Source organism: Cryptomeria japonica, chromosome 5 (assembly GCF_030272615.1).
Source record: "Cryptomeria japonica chromosome 5, Sugi_1.0, whole genome shotgun sequence".
NCBI classification, from domain to species: Eukaryota; Viridiplantae; Streptophyta; class Pinopsida; order Cupressales; family Cupressaceae; genus Cryptomeria; species Cryptomeria japonica.
In genome coordinates, this window is record NC_081409.1 from 292,361,374 (window position 1) to 292,375,228 (window position 13,855).

General features: G+C 38.2%; 1 protein-coding gene across 1 annotated transcript in view; it reads right to left on the reverse strand.

Moving 5' to 3' along the window:
- Positions 1-13,855, reverse strand: part of LOC131045789 (serine/threonine-protein phosphatase BSL3) — a 65,801-nt gene that overhangs the window by 31,311 nt on the left and 20,635 nt on the right. The window contains exon 7 of the mRNA XM_057979433.2: positions 12,028-12,097. Within this exon, the coding sequence (XP_057835416.2) occupies positions 12,028-12,097 (70 nt within the window). The remainder of the gene's footprint in view (positions 1-12,027; positions 12,098-13,855) is intronic.

A 13,855-nucleotide genomic window follows, 5' to 3' on the forward strand; every position in this document is an offset into this window, starting at 1 on the left:
ACTTTAAGGTAAAGACATATCATGATAGTATCTAATAATTAATAGAGCAAAGGTTGTCATCTAAAAAAAACAAAAATAGGTCACAAAGATGTTGGGATATGACATTGAGATCATATATAAGAAAGGAAAGGAGAATGTTGTGGTCAATGCTCTGTCTAGGAATGAACACATAGAGTCACTAGAGTATGTCATTTCCAAATTGTAGGCAGATTGGGTAAATGAAGCATGAGAAAAGTGGGAGAAGGGCAATGATGCTCAACTCCCATATAGAAACCCCAAGATTCAAGTGTGTTAGTTTGCATGGAAAGGAAATCCGTTATGGTACTGTTGACGTGTATTTTATACACAATCATACACAGAATAAAATACCAATAGGTATCTTATCCTCTCTTGAGAAAATAGTCTCTAACTGCTGAAGATCTGCAAAAAGGATCAGTTAGATGGACTCCAAGGTTCTTTTAGTGGGGTCTCCACATGTGGACAAGCTTTTTAGTGGTATGATGTGATTTGCTGTTTCCTCCAAGGGGTCTTACGTATTCAAAGCTCGAAGATTTTACTAAACTAAAGGAACTTTCAAAAAAAAGCAAAAGATAGGGTTTAAGAGGTCTAATCTAGCCTAACCCTATGAATGACTTAACATGGACGAGACTTGGCAAGACTCAACCAACTTCAATTTTGCCATAAGATAACAACTCAATTGAAATTAGTGCGATCTTCTAAGGTAATAATGATGTTCAATGCATCAAAGACCAAGGACCCTACTACGAAGGTACATATCCTAGATACGAAAATGCTTGAAGGTTAAGGACTCAAAATGTTCTCCAATCGACCACGCAAGGCGTTCCTACAATCAGCAAGAAGCTAGTGGTTTGGATTGCGAATCCTACCAAATGTCAAATCCCACACTTAGTCTTTCAAATTAACAAACTACCTTGATTGAGCGTGATTCAAGTACATCCAACAACCATGAAGATAACTTAAGAAATTTGCAACAAAACACCATAACTTCAATATTTTATTGATTTCCAAGTCATCATATACAACAATTGCTTGAATTTCTCTCTTCAAGACTCAATCTTGCTACAAAATAAGAATTGCTTCTAACTCTAATCTCTCTATTTCACTCTTATCTGACTATTCGACTATTAACTATTACCAAATGAAATGAAAAATGGGGGTATAAATAGCATCCCCAGTTACAATGAAAGGTCCAGATTGAAAATAAATCAACGGACAAGATTATGACACCTAAGCCCTAATTAGGGTTTGTTACAAATGACCTCCTTTTTACTGAACAATATTAAATACATAGCCAAATATTAAATTTGGCACAAAAATCTAGGAGGTATCAACCAATGAGAAATAAGATGTCATGTCATCTGTAACAACCTTTCATCTAGAATCTTATTCCCTTTCCAATTCTCCTTCTTAGCATATGCAATGAATTTTGTCACGATTCCTTCGATTTCTGTGATTGGAATCTCGGGAAGATTCTTGATACTCTCTTCTAAGTGGATGACCTGATAGAATGCATCTAGAAGAGCTGCGTCCCAAGTAGGTTCAAGTTCCTTAGTTCTATCAATCAGGAGCATGGTGGCATACATCTGATCATACTGCTCATCTGTAACATCTGCGTCCTTGCGAAAGATGATCTTGATTCTATCCTCAAATTCCTGGATATCCACATCTGTCTCGACCTCGATCCTTCTGCCAAGAATGGTACGAAGTACCTCAAATACTCTGTCCTGGATCGGATTGATCACCTCCTCAACTTGACTACATCTAACACTGATGTCCTCGAAGAGAACACTCTTTATATGAAGTAAGGTTGACCACTGAAATAAACTGTGAGAATCACCTTCCAAGATCCTCTCCTGCGCTAAAATTCTTCTGGATGTATGTCTTATTACCTTCAAGATAGGGATGACAATGTCCTTGGTATGGGCAAATGCAGCTACTGTTGCCATCAATCTGTGGATAATCTCAAGAACTTGGATAGCTTGATGAATGATCTTCGACATCCTTGTAACAAATTCTATGGCCACTGTATGAGATCTATCCATCCAATTACATGTACGCTGGACCAGGTTCCTGAATCTTTCTGCTTCATTGATCGATTGAAGGGGCAATGCCTGCACTGGTGACCTAACTGGATCCTGACGTCCCAAAGGTTCATTGATGTGACTGAAATATGTCCTCCATGCACCGACCTCTCTCTCAAGCTTTCTATTCTTTTCCACCTCTTCTCTAAACTTGTCCTTCAATGCCTCAAATGTGTCGGTGGCATCATCTAAAGTCTGCTCTGCTGTGGATGGTCCTAACTCAAAAGTCTGTATATCATAATCCTCTGCTAGGATCTCACCCTCATATTTATCTGCTGCCGGTGTAGCTATCTGCAGTTTTCTAGATCCAGTCTCATCTCGAATCATTTTGGACATCTTTGTAGCCTTCTTCTTCTCTGTTGTCACATGTGAACACCCAATAAGGCTCTCTAAATCAATTGCACTGTCCTCGTCCTCAATTACGATCACCTTAGTCAATCTTTCCTTCAACCAATCTGGGATATTCGATCTTGTCTCTTGAACTTGAATTTCTTTATGTACTATTTCTTCTTGTCTGGGAGGAGATGTCACTTCATTATCTTCTTCTAAATCATAGTCTTGGAGAGATCCATCTGACGAAACATGCTGTGCCTGTCCTTCCTCCTGTCTGTCATTCTGTACCATCGACTCCATGGACTCTTCCACTCGAACTGTTCTATTTTCCGGTCTGGAAGAAGTACCTGGTGTTTGATCTTTGTTGGCACCTTGCTTTTTCTTGGAAGACTCTTTCTTTTCTGATCTTTCCTTTCTCTTCGAACCTCTCGAATGGAGATTGCCCTCACTGGCACATCGAAGGTTACCTTCACCTGAATTCCTAGGATTAGGATTGCCTTCACTAACACTTGCTCCACCTTCGGCTGGTTTTTCTTCCAAAGTAAAAGACATAGCTATGCCTTGTTCTCTCAACTTCTGATGCTGAACGTCTACCCATCTGCGAGTACAAGACAAGACTGGTGCCATCAAATCATCTAAATCCACGACCTCGGGCTCATTCCAATTCAAACTTATTGTTTTGCTTTCTCTATCATATGAAGACTGGATGTGCCTGCCATTGTCCTGAGCTTGGTCGGCCACTCTGTAAATCCTACATTTCCTGATGAAATCTAAAGGCAATCTAGAATGTATCTTACGTTTCACTTCGAGATCATCTAGGAGATTCATCATAAAATCTTCAATTTGGTGCTCATGTTTAAATCTTCTACCGACTGTCTCCTCTAAATGTCCATGTGGATCAAAACTATTTCTCCAAGCAAAAGATGAAAAAGAATACAAGGCTAACTCCTTCTCTGCGTCATCCATGGCTAAGACATTAGGACATACCTCAACTGAATTACCCAGAATAATAGGTACCTGAACTCCATTCTGGTGTCTGTGTCTGAATGCCTTCACATATGCTGCCAACTGCCTTGTTACCTCAAGTAACACAATTTTGTCTGTCGGATACCTCGGCAACATGTATGGGGGTAAAGGACATCCATGCACTCTAATGTAAGTGAACTTGGGAAACTGAATGAACCAAGCACCGTACCTCTTGATGAACTCCTGGGCATCTTGAGATAATCTGTTGTGAATCCCACCTTGCAACGTCCTTGTGATGTTCATCGTGAAAGTGTCATTGACTAATTTGTAGTTCTTTCTTGGCGGATGATGCAAGTAGGTATAGGATTCACAAGCTCTGACCTCGCCGGGTCCTCTTCCAATCACTCCTCTGTGAGGTAGTCCTGCGTACTCAACGCTCCTGATTAAGGCATAGATGACGTATGAACTCATGTGGAAGGACTTGGTAGCCCTGAGTCTCCTCAACTGTACGTCCAAGCAATGGCTAATTATCCTAGCCCAATGTATCGTACCCTTTCCTTGAACAATCACCTGGATGAAGTAAAACATCCACTTCTCAAAATAGAAGGCATGAGGTGCTCCTGTAACTCTGTTGAGCATGGTAATCAAATCTCTGTACTCCTCCTGGAAATCAATCCGATGCGGTGTGTTCGGTACTTTGCTCAGACGGGGACGACTCTTAAGTAGCCAGTTCTTGTTGATTATGCTTAGGCAAGCATCTGGATCATCATCGTACACTGATCTGGCTCCTTCAATGCTCTTGTATATCATGTCCCTGTGCTCTGGAAGATGGAAGGCTTCACTTATGGCTTCCTCTGAAAGGTACGCCAAAGTGTTTCCCTCATTGGACACAATTGTCCTGGACTGTGGATTGTAGTGACGGGCACACTCGATCATCAACTCGTGGCACTGAATAGCTGGAGGAAAACCGGCCGCCTTGATGATGCCACTCTCTATTATTCTCCGGGCGACAGGTGATGGCTTGCCGATGTAAGGGATCTCTCGGAACTTCTTCGTGCTAAAGTTCCCCAAGTTGGTATCTCCAATGTTGCTCCACTTCGACACGATCTTGGTCTCCACTTCTTCGGTCTTCTGATCTTCTTTCATGAGAGCTGAGCGGCTGGTGGATGCTCCCGCCTTCGGGGTTGCCATACCTCGATAGAGAGCTAACTCTAGAAGGCAAAAACAAAATTCGCCTAGGCAAAATTGAGGTATAAAATAATCTTCAATATGATCTCCTCAAAATTGACTTTGCCACCTTTGGAGTGAACGTGATCTTCAAGTATCGCCTTAGACGTGATCTTAAATGATCTTCAAATTTGCCCTTGACAAATCGCTCAAACAAATCCTCCAAGTCTTTAGCAAATTCGCCTTAATGTATCCTCAAGTTCGCATTTGGTGTGGTCTTCAAATTCGCACCACCCTTTGATAACTAAGCACCACCCTTGGTTTGAATTCGCACCACCTTTGAACACACTTCGCACTATATTCGCCTCTTCTCAATTCGCATGAAGAAAGGTAAAAATGATTATGTGAAAATAAAAATTTCCACTCCCCTTATATATAGCGCTCACACCTTTTCATCCCCTAGGCCGACTTGATAAATAAAACCATTTTTAAAAATGATTTTAAATGATTTGCAATAAAATAACAAGGCCGACTTGCTTAATTGAGCGCTCCAAATCGATTTTTATTAATTAATTAATTAATTATTAATGCCTTGCGTTTTTTAAATGTGAATTTCGATTTTTAAATAAAGGCAAAAAAATAATTAATAAAAGATAACGCCATATTAAATGCTAAATAAAAATGGATTTTCAATTTTTTAATCGATTTAGCATTTAAGGAAATTTAAATTTGTTTATTTGGCGCCAAAATTGGAAGACAAAGAGACGTACCTCATCGCTCTGGTCCCTTGGAGAGGGACAGGAGCGATCCATGACTTTGTCTTGGTTTTGCATTTTTTCACGATCAACTTCTTCATATCCACGTTAAAAATCGATCATCTTGATAGGTTCTTCGCATTTGATCATCTTGCATGTGTGTTTAAGTGCCTTTTGAGTGTACATCGCCCTGGTCCTTGTCCAAAGGACAGGAGCGATCTTCTTGTTTCCATGTCCATCTTGCATCTTTTAACTTCGATCTTTTATTGTTGGCGAATAGCATCCTTTGTTCGTGTCTTTGGCATGAAGTTTTGGGCGTATTAAAGGGATCATCGCCCTTGTCCCTTGGAGAGGGACAGGAGCGATCCATGTTTTCTCCTTGACCTTGTCAACTTTAAACCTTGATCTTCGTTGTGATGTCCTTCAAACGTCGTCCTTCACCTTACCTAACTTCGCTTTGCTTTGATCTTGAAGGAACGTAAGTGTTTTGATAAGATCGCCTTGGTCCTTGTCCAAAGGACAGGAGCGATGGGAACTTTTCACCTTGATTGGCAATGTTTGGACGTTGAAAAACTCTTGCATTTATCTTCAAACGATGCCTTGGACCCTCTAAAACATTGCGAAGTCTTGTCCTTACGTAAATTTTGCATGAAATGGCCAATGCATCTAACATCGCCCTGGTCCCTTGGAGAGGGACAGGAGCGATCTATGTCCTAGGATGCGAATTTCATCATTGTGACGACCTTTTAATGTTTGTGCTTGCTAAAGACGCCTTGAAATGTCCCTCGCCACCTTGTCTCGACTTGGATCGTCTTTGAACTTGCGTAGGAAGTAACATCACCATTGTATCGCCCTGGTCCCTTGGAGAGGGACAGGAGCGATCTTCCTTTTGTGACCTTTATTTCACTTTGTCACCTTCCAAATTTATATTCAATGGATTCGTCACGCTCTACTCCATTTGTCCATGCCTTGACATCATCTGTAACTTTGCAAGAAAATCATTTATATCAAAAATCGCTCTGGTCCCTTCCTGAGGGACAGGAGCGAACTAGACATTTAGGACCTTCGTGGACGTCCCAAAAATCTTCAATTTGTATTCAATGCGTCCATCTCATGTTTTCCCTTGTTTTTGAACGTAAACTTGCCTTGATTTTAGCTCGGATCCTGTCTAATGAAAGAAATCGCTCTGGTCCCTGGGAGAGGGACGAGAGCTACAAGGTACCTCGCCCTGGTCCCTTGGAGAGGGACAGGAGCGAACTTTGCATTCTGGGTTATTCTCCTTCATTTTTGCATCTCAAATTATATTCATTTGGCAAAGCATCTTCCTTCGGACCCTTTCAAATTGTTAAGTCATCGAAATCTTGCAAGGACAAGGCGAAATTTGATTTGTAGCTCCGGTCCTTCACTGAGGAACAGGAGCGATTTTCCTCCTGGAGGCATTTCTGTGCTCATGAAAATCTTCAATTTATATTCAATGGAAAGATATCGCCGTTCTCCATCACTTCCAACTTGAAATTTGTCTGGACTCTGCAGGGATGATGAGATATTTGAAAATGAGCTCCCGTCCTTCACTAAGGGACAGGAGCGATTTTGCTCCTATAGGCCAAAATAACATGATTTTTCACATTTTAACACTTCTCGAGGCGAAAACAAATCAATTCCAATGCCCAGGATCAAAAATCAAAAAAGTCAAAATTTGGTCAAAATATTCAATCGGACAAAAATTCACATTTCACTTTCAATACTTAGACAAATTTAAGCTCTACATCAACATTCCAATTGAAAATTAGACCATTTTGGCGAATTCATTGCATTCAAAATTTGCATCCTAGAAAAGGAAGCTCAAAAGCTCTCAAAAACGACTGGATTTTGGCCTGAAAAGACAAAATTTAAAACCCTAAGGCTTGACCCTAAATCCAGACGACCAACTAACTAACAAAATCCTAAAAACGAAAGCAAAAGCGAGCGAAAGACAAGCAAAAAGAGGGGGTCCCCATTTGCGATGGGGCGATGTGTGAAATGGTCACAACAGGTACAAGGGTAGGTTTTCCCCATGTAAGAACCCAACCCTTACATTTAGAGTGTAGGCAAAATTAAATACTTCTCCAATAGTTGGGCACTCAGGATTTTTGAAGACTTATCATAGAATCAAGCAAGATTTCTTTTGGAATGGGATCAAAGGTGATGTGTTCAGAAATTTGTAGCAAAATGCATAGTTTGCCAGCAAATAAAGGGAAGACAATTAAGACTCTAAGTCTTCTACAACCCTTATCTATTTTGAATCAACAATGGGAGAAGGTATCCATGGATTTCATCACCTGTTTGCCCAAATCTAAAGGGAAAAAAGGCATTGTGGTTGTTGTGGTCCTATCACCAAATATGAACATTTTTGTGCTTCGACAAGCCCAATTGTAGCAAGCACTATAGCAACAACCTTTACGAATACTATTCAAAATTTCCATGGTTCTCCAAAAGCATAGTAAGTGATCGCGATCCTGTATTTAAAGGTAATTTCTGGACTAAAATAATTTCATTTTTGGGCACTCAGCTTGCTCGCTGATCACTATATCATCCCTAATCTGATGAATAGACTAAGGTGGTCAACAAATGTTTTGAGGGATATCTATTATTTTTTGCTTAACATAAACAAGAGTGGTATCTCTATACTTATCCAAAATGTCTCTGACATTTTGGCCCTATAGAGATACCAGCCACCATCAATCACCTATTCCTTGCAAGCAAAACCAAAGGTTTGAACTTTGAACAATTGAAGACCACATTCAGTATCAACAAGAAGTACTTACTAGCCTCGTGGAGAACTTAGCAATGGCACAAAATAGAATGAACCAACAAGCTGATCAGCACCGCAGTAAAATGACTTTTGAATCAGGAGATGTCACTAGAACAAAACAAGGATGACAAAATTGCACTCAACTATTATGGTCCTTGTAAGATATTGTAGAAAATTGGCAGTACAACATATAAATTGGAGTTACATATGTCAACAAAAATACATCCAGTCTTCAATGTTTCATGTTTGAAGAAGGATATTGAACAAAGAATTGCAGCACAAACTGAACTACTAAAGCTTGATAAGAAAAGCAAAATAATAAGGAAACTCTTCGAACACGCACTAAGTGGTTCCAATCGAGGATAATCACATAGTATTTGATCAAACGGATGAACTCTCTAACAAAAAATGCTAAAAGGGATCAATTGATGAATGATGAGGACAACACTTATATAAAGAGGTGGGGTGGGCGGGCATTCTATGCCCTTAATCCTTTAGTGTTCATAGTGTTATGACTAACCAGCCTATGGCTACCTTAACTCTTAATTAAACTATATGATCATTAATATAGTCTTATATAGGTGGTCAGGTTGGCCTAGGAGGCATCAAAGGCATAAGTAGTGCATTCATAGGAGCTAGTGGTAGTTTTATGATCATGATATTGCAAATTGTGTTTTCCTTGGAGACTTTTGGAGGTTTGTCTCCTCAAAGTAGTTTATTATTCTCAAGTATTATCAGGTAATTGCAGCATATGCTTCCCTTGTACAAGTAATTTCATCACAGAGTGTCTATGGCCCTTCTCCTAACACTTAAAAGTCAATTTTGATGATTTCTTTGCCATTTGCCATTTTGCTCTTTACAACAATGTCCATCTATTAACTTAGAAGATGAACCAAGTTAACAAACTTCATTTTGTTGTTGTGTGCGTGTGTGTTTGTGCTAGCATGTGAAAAACACTACTCTAGTACCAATAATATGGACCCTAGGTGGCCCAAGGAACAAACCTATCTTAACAAAAATAGGTTTATAGATTATGCAATGGAAAACAAATGAACAAAAAACCAAAAACACAATCAAACAATGTAAGCAAAAGACTTTAGTAAATATGTGCTGCTACTATTCAGAATCAACAAAAAAGGTTATAAAGGAAATGTTACAAATATGACAATGAGGAATGAGGATACATGTGACTAGAACGACATATCATGTCAAACTGATTTTCCTACAATAATTATCCATCATTTTCCCTCAATGTGAAAGATCGCACAAATAAATAGATGCATTACAGTTATAGAACAAGAAAGAGGAATGTAACAACTCACCTTACACCACCAACCTTCCAACTACCTCTCAATTGAGATCCCTAATGATTGGCATTCTATTTAACGGCTGAAATGGTCCATGTGTACATATGTACTAAAGCCAAAAGGTGCACGCACAAAGCTATGCAAAGTTGTGTGCTGGTGTGCAAGGAAGAGAAAAACAGAACAAGATCATGCAATGAACAATGCATGGAATCATATGCACTATTGCATGATGACACGATGTGCTGCACTGAAGGTGCATGTGTTGTAAAGAAAAGCACAGAAGTGTTGACTATCAACATGTGTGAAATATTCCTGAAGGCTTGCAGAGCTGCACTCAGATCATCATGTGCTAGAAGATGTGAACCTAATTGGATGGACATAAAATAATTTTTTTAGTATCTCATGCCCCGATCTTCCCTCCATATACCCTGGTGCTTATCATAATATCTAGTCATTACTTTCTAGAATCTTCAAACTGCAATGCCCTTCTTCCATTACTTGCAATTGATTTTTGATATGGTGCAAAAGATTTAGGTAAGATGTGCTCAACCTAACAAATTTAGTCCCAGTCATTTTTTCAACATCTCCTACCACTTTTCTACTCCAGCTGGATCTAATTTCAAGTCCCATTGATGTTCTATAGGGACATTACCATGAATTAATCATTTCTTATGCAAAAAGGTTTTACCAAAGTAAACTGATTTAATGTTTGCTGTTTGTTATCTATGACATTTTCCAGTCCTATTCAATTTTTTAAATGAATTTTCTATCAAAATATGGATGCACTGTGTTCATTTTAAACAAAACGTAAGAGTTGATTTGATCAGATATAATTTGTTTGAAAACTTATAACTATACTCCTTCAAACATTTGTTTTTAAGATTTCTTTTAAATACTGAAGTGGACATTTGGAATTTAGGCTAAATTGAATGATATCTGATGCATATAATATTGATAGGAACTACAGGTCTTGTGAATGTTTTCTCTTTAGAAATTTTACTATAAAGTGATGAAAGAATGGATCAGGAAGTAACAGGGATAAATATGAGCATGCCAATCACAAATGAATGAGAATGTATAAAAAACTTGCAAAAATTCTTGGCTTCAATGCCAGTTATGAAACACCTGGATACAAATATGATATCTTTAATCCAAAATGTCAATATAATGCTTTCATTAAACTTAGCCATTAATATCAACGATGTTTAGCAGAATACAGCATCTCTAGGTTTCCAGTAGTGTCTGTGGTGGATCCTGTATCTATGTCCTGCTTGTACAAGTAGAATTATATTTTTCATATAAAGATAGACTAAAATTACTGTATCCTCAATGTAAATACCGTGAGAAAAAGAAACACAAGAACAAGGATCTGTTAATCCTAGTGTGCACACAGTATAAACATCCCCCAAAAATTAAACTGAGAAACTGGCAAAAGAATGGTTGGAAAACAGCCTCCTTATTTATGTGGCAGAATACTGAGATCAATGATGCTTAGCAGAATACAGCATCTCTAGGTTTCCAGCAGTGTCTGTAGCAGATCCTTTATCCATGTCCCAAATGTACAAGTAGAATTATATTTTTCATATAAAAATGGCCTAAGATTACTGTATCCTCAATGTAAGTAGAGTGAGGAAAAAAAACACAAGAATGAGGGTCTGTTATTCCTAGTATGCACAAATTATAAACATCTCACAAAAATTATAATGAGAAAATGGCAAAAGATTACTGTAGAATTATATTTTTCATGTCCCACTTGTACAAGTAGAATTATATTTTTCATATAAAAATGGCCTAAGATTACTGTATCCTCAATGTAAGTATTGTGAGGAAAAGAAACACAAGAATGAGTGTCTATTATTCCTAGTATGCAAAATTATAAACATCTCACAAAAATTATACTGAGAAAATGGCAAAAGAATGGTTGGAAAACAACATCCATGCCTTCTACATGATGACCCAGCTTTCAAAATATTATGAAAGACATAAACTGCAACTTCTTAGTTCAGTTCACCTGAACCAGGAATAACTGATTATATGTCCATAATGACAATCTAAAAGGCAATCGGTTCAAGTTGATGACTTTAAATGCTACTCTGTCATTATGAATGACTATTAATCCCACTCATCTCACTCTTTCACTTACAGTAAGCATCGTCACCGTACTGCAAAAAATATTTTGAGGTGACCATTTTGGACATGTCACTTGCACACGAGTAGAAACTCCGTTAAGAAGAGAAATAAGAATACCATCTTTATAATCTGCCTTTCCAACACTGTTCTACATTTTGGGGCTCTACATATGTCTAAAGACTGCCCTTAATAATTCTAGTTGCATGTTCTATATTTCTAGTGTAGATATTTATTCTCAAGAATGTATATCTTGAGAGCACTTCCTGGAAACACGCACTCAAAATCAAACTATTTTTGTTAACATAATAAATTCACAAAATTGAAACAACTTATTGTTCTCAGAATCTTGCCATCTAAATATATATCATAACAGCAAAATTTGTCCATATCATTATCTAACAATAGTTGATGACCACCATCCTACAAAAAGCATATAGATTCTCAAATAATAATAGGTTAGGAATTAGAGTTCTTACCACACTGCTTGCATCTCTTCCTCCACAAAGCAAAAGTAAGCCATCTGAACGGGCACTTGCAGTTGCATACCTGTCAATGCAAGCAAAACATTAGCAATAGAGTTTCAACAGATACATTTACCAGATCAAGAATGATATCTTTGTCCACAATTTGGAATAAGACAATTTCAGTTATAATAAAATCAAAATGTACAGATTTGAAATATCTTGTTAACATGCTGGCCTTGTTAAAGTGAGGTCCCCAATCAAACACTACATGTATCCCCTCACCCGGATTGACAAAAAAAGAAGGAAGCACTCAATCACAAGGGAAACATGCCACTGGTTAAAAGCCACAGCCTTGTATGACCTTAATATATAAAATTGACAACCTGTAACTACACACAAAGATGCTGGTATTGGTTGATGGCACAATTAGGCTGGTCATGAGCCATCATCCCTAACCTAAAGGACTGGCTTAGAAATTGGCCATTAATCAAAAAGAAGAGCATATTCCATAACCTATGGATTTGCAGTCCAGCAATAGTAATCTGGGAGGTTTGGAAGGAGAGAAACAGGAGAATCTTTCAGGATAAAGAAATGAAGATAGAAATACAGAAACCTCCAATAATAGGAATATGACCATCCCACAACATGATAAGACATTTACAGAGTGGGATAACTATATTAGGAAGCAGTGGAAGGGGATCAAAATTCCCCCGTTCGTTGGGAAAGGGAACAGAGATAAATCTGAGGATAGAAAAGCATGCAAATGGGTGCCCCCGAAGATTGGATGGTGCAAACTCAATTTTGATGGAGCATCTAGAGGCAACCCAGAGGAGGCAGGGGTGGGATGCATAATTCACTCACATGAAGGGATATGTATTGGATCGAGCTCCCGATATTTAGGACATGGTACAAACAATAAGGCAGAAATGTTGAGCCTAATAGAAGGTCTAAATTTATGCAAACAATTAAATATAACCAAAATAGAAATAGAAGGGGATTCAGCTATCATTGTTAATGCAACAAGGACCAAGACAATGACAAATTGGGAGCTCAGAAGCTTATTGGACAGAGCCCTATTGTTATTAGGAAGCTTCACAGACTACACAATCAATCACATATACAGGGAAGCAAACACATTGGCAGATGAGTTAGCCAATATAGGGGCAGTTGGAATTAACAAAACCACACACAGACACTCAGATTTGGATACCCACACTTAAACAGAAATTGAGAAAGAACCACAGAAACATTCACAACCTATTTTTATGCATAATGGAAGGTATACATAGGCTCATGCGCAAATAAAGATATACATGTACGTATACAGGTGTATCTATACAACTATATATGTACATGTGCATATATATGAGCAGAGACATATATAGATGCACAGATGCATATATAGATATATATACAGGTATATACGGACATAGGTATAGATATAAGCGCATGCAAGCACATATATACTCATACCTTCTATAGGCACAAACATAAACTAGGTATGGTGTCAGGCACCGAGAGTTTAAGGCAGACAAGAATATGTCAAATTGGAACACAACGCACACATACATAGAAACAATCTCACACTCATACAAAGATATTCATAAATAGAGACTTATTTATTCTCGGAGCCAAAATGCAATATTCGGCCTGAGTCCTTAGCAAAATGAGGACACTAGACCATAACACCAAGTTCTAAACCGATACGACACGACAGGGCAGAGATGGCACCATCACAGATTTGACAGACACAAATATGATAATCTGCATACATATAGCAGGACAATTATATACTTACATGCATATATATGCACAAATATACAGATATACATGTATATAA